General features: G+C 41.5%; 1 protein-coding gene across 2 annotated transcripts in view; it reads left to right on the top strand.

Annotated features, from left to right (window-relative positions):
• Nucleotides 1–13536, top strand: part of LOC115208476 (apoptosis-stimulating of p53 protein 2) — a 50971-nt gene extending 37435 nt beyond the window's left edge. For both annotated transcript variants that reach the window (XM_029776558.1, XM_029776559.1), the window contains exons 14-18: nt 7879–8016; nt 8498–8631; nt 9045–9211; nt 9447–9646; nt 12942–13536. In XM_029776558.1, coding sequence (XP_029632418.1) covers nt 7879–8016; nt 8498–8631; nt 9045–9211; nt 9447–9646; nt 12942–12983 — 681 coding nt within the window. In that variant the 3' untranslated portion in view covers nt 12984–13536. The remainder of the gene's footprint in view (nt 1–7878; nt 8017–8497; nt 8632–9044; nt 9212–9446; nt 9647–12941) is intronic.
• Nucleotides 13537–13708: the final 172 nt, after the last annotated feature.

Genomic DNA, 13708 nt, shown 5'->3' with positions numbered 1-13708 from the left:
CACGGTAATCTCCTCTTATGCACTCTGGACATGCTTTGGTAGTACCCAACTCACTAACGACCATCAAGTCCTAATGGCCTAGTACTCAGCGCTCTGTTGTTCCTCTAACCACTCTGACACCAATGCAAATACAATGGAAAATCACATCAAACACTTATCATCAAAACAGTATCATGCTTTTAAAACTCACCTCACTGTGATGATCAATTTGAAGAAGTTCAACAACAGGTCAAATTGACTGGAAAACATGGTCATTCTGGATATTGTTTCAAAGCCTAACACAACAAAATTGACAGCGCTTTCTGAGGTGATGATTAATTCAAAACCCCCGTACGCATATTAGAGCTTATGTACAGTTGAAGTCGGAAGTGAATACAGTGAATTATAAGTGAAATAATCTGTCTGTAAACAGTTGTTGAAAAAATTACTTGTCATGCACAAAGTAGATATCCTAACCGACTTGCCAAAACTATAGTCTGTTAACAAGATATTTGTGGAGTGGTTGAAAAATTAGTTTTAATGACTCCAGTCTAAGTGTATGTAAACTTCCGACTTCGACTCTATACACATAACCTTTATATGAACTCAAGCCTACCCCCCCCACCCCCCCCAAAATGAATTTAAATAATGGTTGTGTCATTCTGTAATACATAGCCTACCGCATATTACACACGGCATAAAAACATAAAAACAAAAAAATGATTTAAGATGTCTTTGGTACATAATTGGTCTATCTAGCCTATACTACTTAATTAAACATATTCAAGTAATCCCCTTTGAGTGTGGACTGTATTACTATCCATACTGGATGGACTGGTTACCTTTATTCTATGCTCCAAACGTTCTATCCATGAGTCTGGGAGAGAACGTACAGGCCTAAGCGATACTATTGGTTCATAGATTGAGCTGTGCAGCTTACAGAGTTAACCTACTCTTATAGAGAATTTGTATTTGATTTTGAATAGCCTAGTAATAGTGCATTTTTTTAAAGGTCATAATTAAAAGGCTGACACATTAACTTTAGCTACAGAATATCTCACCACTGTGCGTTTCCATCTCCCCTCATTCCTTTCTCGAGCGTGCAGTGAGGGGCTGCCAACAGAAATGTGTTTAGTGTGAAAACATGTTACTATCTATGTTCCTGAACATATTTCGCTTGGTTTCCCAAGTGAAGGAACAGGGTTGGAGAGCTTATGGCATACAGAGTTTGGGAGGAATATTACTTGTTGCGCAGCGAGAGGCTGCATGCTCCTCAAATAGTGGTTGATGCGTGGACCGAAATAAGTGTTGTTATAAGCCCAGACTTTTCTATATGCAGTCCCATGTGAAAGCAGAGTTTTGATGGTTGCCACTAAAAAGAGGAGGATCCCAGCTGCTACTATATTTATTTTCAGCTGCTCATATTAAGCACATGCTCCACTATAAATCCAGAGTAGCCTACCCGCCCACCATAGCAGGAAAGCGGCCTACATTCACTATTCGAGCACTTATGTTTTTTTCCCTGCCCCTGTACCTGGCCATTTGGGGCCATTTTAAATCTAAGCTAATTTTACATTCAGTCAAAAGTTTGGAAACCTACTCACCTATTCATTCCAGGGTTTCTCTTTATTTTGACTATTTTCTACATTGTAGAATAATAGTGAAGACATCAAAACTATGAAATCATGTAGTAACCAAAAAAGTGTTAAACAAATGGACATTTTCCAGATTGACTGACGTTCATGTCTTCACTATTATTCTACCTTCGTGAACTTTCAAAGTTCTTGAAATTTAAAGTAATGATGGACTGTCCTTTCTCTTTGCTTATTTGAGCTGTTCTTGCATAAATATGGACTTGGTTTTTCATCAAATAGGGCTATCTTCTGTATACCACCCTTACCTTGTCACAACACAACTGATTGACTCTGTTAGGTTCTAATTCTCAGAGTAAAAAACTCTACGGACACTATGAAAGCTTAACCAAGTTTAATTCTTCCAAGAGGATCAATACAGCTGCATTAGACAAAACATGTTTCCACCAACACAAGTGTATATATACATATATATACTGCAATTTAGATGCACTCCTCCTTCTCTCCAACCCTTACATCTGTTACGGTTCAACAGGAAGACAAAGTGATGGGGTAATAAACCGCTCCTCCTCCCTTAACCCCTGTGCGCATCCAGCGAAAAATCCTATCGCCATTAGCATAACAAAATTTAATACAAAAAAAAATTCTATTTTTTTTTTCAAATTATATCATTTTATAGATACACCTCTCCTGAATCGAACCACGTTGTCCAATTTCAAAAAGGCTTTACAGCAAAAGCAAAACATTAGATTATGTTAGAGGAGTATATCGTAAAAGTAGCCACATAGCCATTTTCCGACCAACCACATGCATCACAAATAACCAAAAAACAGCTAAATGCAGCACTAACCTTTGACAATCTTCATCAGATGACACACCTAGGACATCATGTTACACAATACATGCATTCTTTTGTTCGATAAAGTTCATATTTATATATAAAAACAGCATTTTACATCGGTGCGTAATGTTGACTAACTATTTTCCCTCAAATGCATCCGATGAAACAGCGCTACAATTTACTAAATTACTATTCGAAAACATTTTTAAAATGTAATATTGTCATTCTAAGATTTATAGATGAATATCTCTTGAAAGCACCTGTAATGCCAGATTTAAAAATAACTTTACTGGGTAATCACACTTTGCGATAAAAGGGGATGCGATACTCAGAACAATAGGCTAGCAATACAGGTCAGCGCCATCTTGGAACAATCGCATATCAAATCTAGTCTTGTATACTATTGTCAATAATCCCTTACCTTTGATTATCTTCATCCTTAGGCACTTCCAGGAATCCCAGGTCCACAACAAATGTATTTTCGTTCGAAAAAGTGCATCCTTTATGTTCCATTAGCTTGTTGTTGTTAGCGCATTCTGAAGGCTGCACCAAAAGCTCCGTGGCCGCGGGACTATTCTTTCAACAAAATGCATTTTTTTTCTTATTTAGGTTCGTTCAAACATGTCAAACGTTGTATAACATAAATCTTTAGGGCCTTTTTCAACCAGAGCTCCAATAAGATTCAAAGGGGACGATTGCATTGTCTTTATAAACGTTTCGAAAGGGGAGGGTAGCCAGGGGCGCCGGCGTCATAATGGTGATGGCCCTCTCCGTGTGACCACGTTCCACAGCGTGTCATTCTGTCAGTTTTCACAGTAGGAGACTCAAATCACTTTGTAAAGACTGGGGACATCTAGTGGAAGCAATAGGAAGTGCTCAATGAACCATAGCTCACGGTGTGATTAATAGGCAACGTGATGATGTTGAGTCCGCAATTCAGAATTCCACTTCCTGTTTCGATCTGTCTCGGGGTTTTGACTGCCATATGAGTTCTGTTATACTCACAGACACCATTCAAACAGTTTTAGAAACTTTAGGGTGTTTTCTATCCACAAGTATTAATTATATGCATATCCTAGCTTCTGAGTTTGAGTAGTAGGCCGTTTAAAATGGGCACACATTTTTTTCAAAATGCGCTGTGGCGCCCCCTATCCTAGGCGACCGTCAAGAGGTTTAAGGTGACCTGACTTCAACCCCCTTGATGCCTAATCCAAAGCTCTCCACCCGTATCACCTATTGCACTCTCATGACTGCCTCCCCTATATCCAGCACATTCCAAAGCCATCTGGCTCCTACAAATAACCATTAACTTCTGATGTAAAAACCAGTCTCTATCACTCCTCAGATACTATAGTATTACTCCTGATGTATCATGTCTCTAGTATAACAATGTTCCAAGTTTAACCCAGAATCTAACTGCTCATAAGCATTAAGGAGGAAAGAGATACCACAAATAAACTTTTAATAAGGCACACCTGTTAATTAAAATGCATTCCAGGTGACTACCTCATGAAGCTGGTTGAGAGAATGTGTGCAAAGCTGTCATCAAGGCAAAGGGTGACTACTTTGAAGAATCTCAAACACTTTTTTGGTTACTACATGATTCCATATGTGTTATTTCATAGTTTTGATGTCTTCACTATTATTCTACAATGTAGAAAATAGTAAAAATAAAGAAAAACCCTGGAATGAGTAGGTGTGTCTAAACTTTTTTGACTGGTACTGTATTAGTAAAGACGAGATTAAATTGAGAATAGTCTGGTGGGTGAAAATATGATCACTTGATGAGAGAACAGCATGTGTAGTCTGAGGCAAGGAACAGAGCGCAAGCTTTATTTGCGACTTTTTCAAATCATCAATAGCCTATCATGCCCATCTATGTTTTGATTGCTAAGACATTATGGTTTGTATCATTCACCAAATAACTCTAAATCTAGTGTATAGGACCTGTTTCAAATTCACTTCCTTCATATGCGCGGAATAGGAAAAATATCATTTCTATTTTATTTAGCTACAGTGCATTCAGAAACTATTCAGACCCCTTGACTTTTTCCACATTTTGTTAAGTTACAGCCTTATTATACAATGGATTACTTTTTTTTTCAATCTACACGCAGTACCCCATAATGACAATACAAAAACTGTTTTTTAGACATTTTTGCTAATTTATTTAAAAAATAAATTCAATAAAAATATTCCACAAAATGTGGAAAAAGTCAAGGGGTCTGAATACTTTCCGAAGGCACTGTAGGTTAAATTTTCTTCTTACTGTAAAATCATGAAATACTGTATAAAATAATAGCACGGGAATTATAAGCCTATCTTCTTTTCTAAATGACAGCCTATGGCGCATAGCCAGATAACGTACATAGGCCAAATCATTCTGTTCTTCTGAAATACATTTTCTTCTGAATGTTAATCATAATGTTTCTTTAGGCCTGCCTAAAATAAATAATGGATTTATTGTGATGGTGTATATTAAATGGATTTATTAGACTTTTTTAAATGTAGACGTTCCAAAGGCGCGCATCAGCGGCTTGTATGCGGCTGTATGCTTGGAGGCCTGGAGATGCTAAACTTGTTTGTTAATTAACTATCAATTACCGTGAGACCTGCAGACTTTTGCATGACAATAACTGGCTCACAACATTTCATGACCGCCACAGCCCTACTTGTCACTTAAATCTTCTTGAATTGTGTAACGAGGGTCGTATAAAGGGGACCAAGGTGCAGCGTGTAGAGTGCTCATACTTTACTTTTAATGATAACACTTAAACAAAACAAAACAAAACGACAGCCAACAGTTCCGTCAGGTGATACTCACAAAACGGAAAACAACTACCCACACCAACACAGGAAAACAGGCTGCCTAAGTATGGCTTCCAATCAGAGACAACAATTGACAGCTGCCTCTGATTGGAAACCATACCTGGCCAAAACATGGAAAACAAAAACATAGAATGCCCACCCATCTATCACACCCTGACCTAAATGAAACAGAAAAACACAGCTCTCCTAGGTCAGAGCGTGACAGTCCCCCCCCCCCCCCCCCCAAAGGTGCGGACTCCCGGCCACAACCCTGAACCTATTGGGGAGGGTCCGGGTGGGCATCCATATTTGGCGGCGGCTCTGGTTCCGGGCGTAGAACCCCCCCAACACCTACTCATCCCCCCGCTTCTGTGTGTCCGGAGGAACCAGACCGTGGGTCATCGCCGGAGGCTCTGAAACGCCAAACGCCGCTGAGGGCTCCGGGCTGCGGAACGCCGCTGAGGGCTCCGGGCTGCGGAACGCCGCTGAGGGCTCCGGGCTGCGGACCGCCGCTGAGGGCTCCGGGCTGCGGACCGTCGCCGGAGGTTCCGGACGGAGGAGCGTCGCCGGAGGCTCCAGACTGGGAAGCGTCATTATCGGTTCCAGACTAGTGACCGCTGGTGCTGGCTCCGTGCCATGGATCATCTCTACAGGTTCCGCGCCATGGATCATCACAGGAGGCTTCATACCATGGATGATCTCTACAGGTGCCGGGCCATGGATTATTCCTACAGGCTTCGTGCCAGGGTTTATCCCTACAGGCTCCGGAACATTTATAATCCCTTCAGGCTTTTTCCCAAGGATTATTTCTTCAGGCTCCGGGCCATGGATTTCCTCTAGAGGCTTCGTGCCATGGAACATCCCTACAGGCTCCGGGCCATGGATCATCACTAGAGGCTTCGTGCCATGGATCATCTCTATAGGCTTCGGACCATCGCTTATCACTGGAGGCTTAGATCGTGGAGCTGAAACAGGTCTCACCGGACTAGGAAGACGCACTGAGGACCGAGTGCTCAAAGCAGGCACCGGCCGTACTGGGCTATGGAGTCGAACTGGAGGGAGAGTGCGAGGAGCAGGCACAGGACGTACTGGATTATGGAGGCGCACTGGAGGGAGAGCGCGAGAGGCAGGCACATGCTCACCACAATAAGCACGGGGAGTTGGCTCAGGTCCCAGTCCTGGCCCAGCCAAACTACCCGTGTGCCCCCCCAAAAATAATGTTTTGGGGGTGCCTCCCGTTCTTCCCCGGTAGGCTCCGATATCTCTCTATTACTTGCCCCCAAGTCCAGTTTCTCCTTTCTATCCACTCCTCACTTGACCAGGTGTCCATTTCTGCCCGGGCACGCCGCTTGATCCAATTATGGTGGGTAGTTCTGTAACGAGGGTCGTATAAAGGGGACCAAGGCGCGGCGTGTAGAGTGCTCATACTTTACTTTTAATGATAACACTTAAACAAAACAACAAAACGACAGCCAACAGTTCCGTCAGATGATACTCACAAAACGGAAAACAACTACCCACACCAACACAGGAAAACAGGCTGCCTAAGTATGGCTTCCAATCAGAGACAACGATAGATAGCTGCCTCTGATTGGAAACCATACCTGGCCAAAATATAGAAAACAAAAACATAGAATGCCCACCCATCTATCACACCCTGACCTAAATTAGCTCTCCTATGTCAGAGCATGACAGATTGATTGTTTTCATTTTATTCCTGCAACTCTTTCATACTCTTGCTTGTGCCTGTAGTTTTTTCCCGTTAACATTACGACCGTGGAAATGTTTGTAATGACCTCCTACACCCCGGTAATGGCTGAAATGGGCTCAATGGAATACATTGGCTTTCTGTTGACTCTATAAGAACACTAAAGCTTCGTCTGGGATTTAACACACCATCTCAACACTTACATCACAATAAAGAGAAGAAATATAACTTTATTTTGATGGGTGTTCATTTTTTGTGGAATTGAAAAGTAATAATTTAATGCAGTTGGGGGGTGAAAATAAAGTTAAAATGATTACAAATAAGATGCACTGAAATGAAAGCAACTTCCGAAAATGAACATTTGGATTCTGGTGATATTATGTCCGATCTCGCAAGCAATGTAAAGTATGTTTAGATAGGTGCATTCTAAAGCCAAGCGTGTTGATTTTTTATACGAGGGTATCCTGCTATTGACACACATGTTGAATTATGCAAGAGAACGTGACAACAGTAATTAATGAAGCAGTCTAGACAGTGCAGGTAGGCTCCACCCCTTTATGTTAATGTAACATATTTGCACGTACACCCAGTGTATTTATGCAAATTATGCACATATCATTTAATTTTAACACATCCCCCCCCAAAAAAAAATACCTGATACAATAACAAAATGTATATTGGACAAATTGAATAACTGAACTGCATTCATTATTTGTCTGAGCCAGTAAAATGTTTTTTTGTGCTTTAATTCAGTCAATATCTGATGGATAATACAAATTCAAAAATGTTTAGAGGATCTTCATCCATTGTCCAACTGTTACATTTATTAGAATTAATTTTAAAACCTTTTAGCAATTTCGATGACCATAGCTAACAGATGTCACTGCATTATATTGTACTTGTGAAACACCTACAGCCCTCACTCCTCTCCTCCTACTCCCCTCCTGCAGGGCAAGAGGACCAACCTGCGGAAGGTCGACTCGGAGCGCATCGACCACGGCATGCGGGTCAAGTTCAACCCCCTGGCCCTGCTGCTGGACTCATCTCTGGAGGGCGAGTATGATCTGGTGCAGAGAGTCATCTATGACGTGAGTAATCCCACTCCTTTTAATTGAAGAAATAGTATAGTGTTGGGAAGATAAGTAGGGTGGGGAGTCAAAGGGCTGTTGGCTGGATTCGAACTCAGTGATGTGAGTTTTACATCATTAGCCCTGCTAATTTCAATGTCAATACCACAGACTGGGTAACCTCAGACGACTCTTCCAAGCAGACGTCCCATAAGCAAAGGCTTTGCAATGCCGCTAGAGTAATACTTAAGTAGTACTCTTAAGCAACTACTAACGCTGGTCTACGTCCGTCAAAACGCTTAGCTTAGAAGTTGCCCTTAGGCACAGTTATAGGACCTGCTAAAACCTACCCAAATCCTAACCTCAACCATGTTGCACTTAGGCACAGATCTAAGATCAGGTAAACCCTCCCCAAATCCTAACATCAACCGTAAGGGGTAAAGACGGATAACTGACCTTGTCTAGGAAATGTCTTGAAGCCTATTAACTTTGTGCCTTATAGGTGGATGACCCCAGCCTGCCCAATGACGAGGGAATCACAGCCCTGCACAACGCCGTCTGCGCCGGCCACACCGAGATCGTCAAGTTCCTGGTGCAGTTTGGCGTGAATGCTAACGCCGCCGACAGCGATGGCTGGTGAGCCATTGTCACTTTACAGTGGCCATTGTCACGTTACAGTTGCCCTTGTCCCTTTATAGTAACTTTACAGTGGTTGTTGTCACTTTACAGTAGCCAATGTGACTTGACAGTAGCTTTATCAAAGCTGTTGTCACCCCCAGCAACCAGTAGCACGTCACATCCAATGTGTTCATGTGGCTGATGTTATCCAGTCGCCCACTATTACTAAAGAGTTATTCTCTTTTTATTTCTCCCCTCCTTCACTCCCCCACTCTCCCTCACCCATCATCTTGCTCTCATATCCTCCAACTCTCCCACCTTGTTCCCTCTCTTATCTCTTTCTCCCTCTGCCCTCCTCTCTACCTGCCTCCCTTACTTTCTTCTGTCCCTACCTCCCTCTACCTCTCCGTGTCTGTCTGTCTGTCTCCCAGGACTCCACTGCACTGCGCGGCCTCCTGTAACAACGTGCAGGTGTGTAAGTTCCTGGTGGAGTCCGGGGCTGCTGTGTTCGCCACCACCTACAGTGACATGCAGACAGCAGCAGACAAGTGCGAGGAGATGGAGGAGGGCTACGCACAGTGTTCCCAGTTCCTCTACGGTGAGACCGCTAGTGTACTCTGACTGGAGACAAAGCACAAACATTATTTTCTCCAAACACTCAGTGTGCCTATTTTTCTTTTTCCGTTTTGCACTCGACCCCTCCGCTTGTTTACAAAATGTAGCTACCCTCACCTACTCTATCTAACGTTCGGCCTTCCATAACATGTTTTAGCGGAAATTGAATTTTAACAGCTTGTTCCTGACGAGGTGGGTGTGATTTTGTGTTGATGCAGGTGTACAGGAGAAGATAGGCATCATGAACCGTGGGGTGGTGTACGCCCTGTGGGACTACGAGGCCGAGGACGACGATGAGCTGGCCTTCAAGGAAGGCGACTGCATGACGGTGCTGCGGCGCGAGGACAAGGACGAGATAGAGTGGTGGTGGGCCCGCTGCGGAGACCGAGAGGGCTATATTCCAAGGAACCTGCTAGGGGTGAGCAGGAGAGAGGGGAGGGAGACTAGCCTGGCCACACATATGCTCCACCCTTATTTCCTAAGCCCTAGGCAATCCTGTAGATCTGAAATGATAGGATCGGTGTAAGAAATATGGTAAAAATTAAGAGAAATGTGGCAGGGTGAAGAGCAGTCAATTTGGAATTCAGCAGTAGTGTCTGTCTGGGGGCTGCAGCTCCATATTGCATTCAGAGCAGTGGTTTAGTATAGGAAAAGTGGGCATACACATATCCATTGGTTTTGACCAGGGGCCATTTCCACAAAGCGTCTAAAAGGAGGAATGCTGATCTAGGATCTGTCCATATACCGTAAAACTTCCATTAAGTGCAGAGCCTCCAACAAACCCCAGTCTCTTCTAATGGCCGGGCATCGCAAAATAAATGCCAGTCTCTATTAATTAAATGTAGGGTCAAAACAGGGTAATTACCAGTAGGTTATGCATGCATGCATTTTCTCGCATTTTCTATTTTCTACATTGTAGAATAATAGTGAAGACATCAAAAGTATGAAATAACACATATGGAATCATGTCGTAACCAAAAACGTTTATTTTATATTAGAAATTCTTCAAAGTAGCCACCATTTGACTTGATGACAGCTTTGCACAGTCTTGGCATTCTCTCAACCAGCTTCAAATGGAATGTTTTTCCAACGGTCTTGAAGGAGTTCCCAGCCCTCCATAACTCTCCTTCTTGGTCAAATAGCCCTTACACAGCCTGGAGGTGTGTTGGGTCATTGTCCTGTTGTAAATCAAATTATAGTCCCACTAAGCGCAAACCAGATGGGATGGCGTATCACTGCAGAATGCTGTGGTAGCCATGCTGGTTAAGTGTGCCTTGAATTCTAAATAAATCACAGACAGTGTCACCACCACACCTCCTCCCTCATGCTTCACGGTGGGAACCACACATGCGGAGATCATCCGTTCACCGACTGTGCATCTCACAAAGACACGTCAGTTGGAACCAAAAATCTCACATTTGGACTCATCAAACCAAAGGACCGATTTCCAACGGTCTAATGTCAATTGCTTGTGTTTCTTGGCCCAAGCAAGTCTCTTCTTATTATTGCTGTCCTTTAGTAGTGGTTTCTTTGCAGCAATTTGACCATGAAGGCCTGATTTACACAGTCTCCTCTGAACAGTTGTGAGATGTGTCTGTTACTTGAACTCTGTGAAGGCTGCAATTTCAGAGGCTGGTAACTCTAATGAACTTATCCTCTGCAGCAGAGGTAACTCTGGGTCTTCCTTTCCTGTGGCGGTCCTCATGAGAGTCAGTTTCATCATAGTGCTTGATGAGTTTTGCGACGCACTTGAAGAAACTTTCAAAGTTCTTGAAATTTAAAGTAATGATGGACTGTCTTTTCTGTTTTCTTATTTGAGCTGTTCTTGCCATAATATGGCCTTGTCTTTTACCAAATAGGGCTATCTTCTGTATACCACCACACCCTTGTCACAACACAGCTGATTGGCTCAAATGCATTAAGAAGAAAATTAATTCCTCAAATTCACTTTTAACAAGGCACACCTGTTAATTGAAATGCATTCCAAGTGACTAACTCATGAAGCTGGTTGAGAGAATGCCAAGAGTGTGCAAAGCTGTCATCAAGGCAAAGGGTGGCTACTTTGAAGAATCTCAAACACTTTTTTGGTTACTACATGACTCCATATGTGTTATTTCATAGTTTTGATGTCTTCACTATTAATCTACAATGTAGAAAATAGTAAAAATAAAGAAAAACCCTGGAATGAGTAGGTGTGTCTAAACTTTTGACGGGTACTGTATTAGTAAAAACGAGATTAAATTGAGAATAGTCTGGTGGGTGAAAATATGATCACTTGATGAGAGAACAGCATGTGCAGTCTGAGGCAAGGAAGGCAAGCTTTATTTGCGACTTTTTCAAATCATCAATAGCCTATCATGCAGCCCATCTATGTTTTGATTGCTAAGACATTATGGTTTGTATCATTCACAACTAAAGTTACCAAATAACTCTAAATCTAGTGTATAGGACCTGTTTCAAATTCACTTCTACGCTCAACATAGCTACTTCCTTCATATGCGCGGAATAGGACAAATATCCTTTCTATTTTATTTAGCTACGGTGCATTTGGAAACTATTCAGACCCCTTGACTTTTTCCACATTTTGTTAAGTTACAGCCTTATTATACAATGGATTACTTTTTTTTCAATCTACACGCCGTACCCCGTAATGACAATACAAACACTGTTTTTTAGACATTTTTGCTAATTTATAAAAATAAAAATGTGGATAATTTTTTATTCCACAAAATGTGGAAAAAGTCAAGAGGTCTGAATACTTTCCGAAGGCACTGTTTAACACTTTTTTTCTTTTTTTTTACATGATTCCATATGTGTTATTTCATAGTTTTGATGTCTTCACTGTTATTCTACAATGTAGAAAATAGTAAAAATAAAGAAAAACCCTGGAATGAGTAGGTGTGTCCAAACTTTTGACTGGTACTGTATATCCAACTTCCAACCTCAAACTAACTGTACCACAATCCACTTTGCCGCTTTTGTAGCCTAACATTTGCAGTGTGTTCTAAATGTACGTTTTTTAATTAGCAAACAGGACTGTCGGTGAACCTATTAATGACAGTAGCTTTTTTTATCAACTTGTAGAGCTGGAAACTTGATTATAACAGTGTGAGCTCTACGTTTTAAGCAAATAAACGCCTGGGTGTTTAAAGTTATCCATTATGGGAAATTAAATATCAAAAGTCCTACGCTGAGATGTTGTGAATACTGGCCCCGGTGCTGGAGGTCAAAGAATATGTTCAGTGAAAAGCAGGGGCGCAACTTTCACTGAGCGTCCGGTAGGCTATTTGGAGTGTTCATTCGAATGGAAAAAATATATATAATAATAATTATGTCACCCCCACTTCTAAAACCAAAGTTGTGCCCCTGGGGAAAATTATAAAAGTGCAACTTTCAATCTATTTGGGGAAGAAATTACCCAGGAGGGTCTACTTCTCTGATCAGAGGACTGGTGAAGACCTAACATTTCTTAGTCACACATGCCTTGTAAAGACCTACCAGCTCCTTGCGTAACCCCCTTGACAAAAACTTTTATGCCATTTCACATACGGAGATAATCCCTTATCTGGCAAGGATGAATACATTTCTTTAACTAGTGGGGGAAATCCTGTCACTTAAGAATATTATGTAATAATGGTGAATCTAAATGAGAATCTCAGCCCCCTGCTTACCATAGTTGTATGATATTTAAAATGTTATTTTCTTCTTCTTAGCTGTATCTGAGGATCAAGCCACGGCAGAGGAGCTTGGCTTAAATTATATTGGCTCACGTTCCACCCTACTCGCTGAAAACTACTCCGACTTGAAGAAGTTGAAGAACAAGAAGTTACTTTAGAAAGGCGAATGAAGAACTTCAAAGTCCAGCACTACATTTCACGCTTCTGGTCTTTTGGATGTCAAAGTCAAGCATTACACTTCAATCTTTTGGTCTTTTGGACCTGTCTGTGAAGGACCATATCATGCTAAATGGTTTTCAACCTATGTATGGATAATATACACATGGTCATGCTGTTTCCTTTTCACTGCAGGAATGTATACACCGTGCAACATTTGTAATGGAGACTTCTGAACAGTGTTTTTTGTAGACGTGTGATTTTCTGAGCAGAATCAATTTGTAAGGGTTTGTAACTGTGGCAGTTGGAAATGTAAAGCTTTTTCTACGTCATGGCATTTTCCATAATCTTTCTATCAGGTTATCACAAACAATCTTTCTGTGGGTATACAGTGCCTTCAGAAAGTATTCATACCCCTTGACTTATTCCACATTTTATTGTGTTACAGCCTGAATTGAAAATTGATTACATTTGTTTATTTCTCACCCATCTACACACAATACCCCATAATGACAAAGTGATATTTTTTTTTTTTTATGTTTGCAAATTTATTGAAAATGAAATACATAAATATCAAATTAACATAAGTATTCACACCACTGAGTCAATACATGAAATAATCACCTTTGGCAGCAATTACAGCTGAG

The sequence above is a fragment of the Salmo trutta genome, chromosome 14 (genome assembly GCF_901001165.1).
Source record: "Salmo trutta chromosome 14, fSalTru1.1, whole genome shotgun sequence".
NCBI classification, from domain to species: Eukaryota; Metazoa; Chordata; class Actinopteri; order Salmoniformes; family Salmonidae; genus Salmo; species Salmo trutta.
Note: the sequence above shows the minus strand (reverse complement) of the source record. Positions and strands in the feature narration are given on the sequence as shown.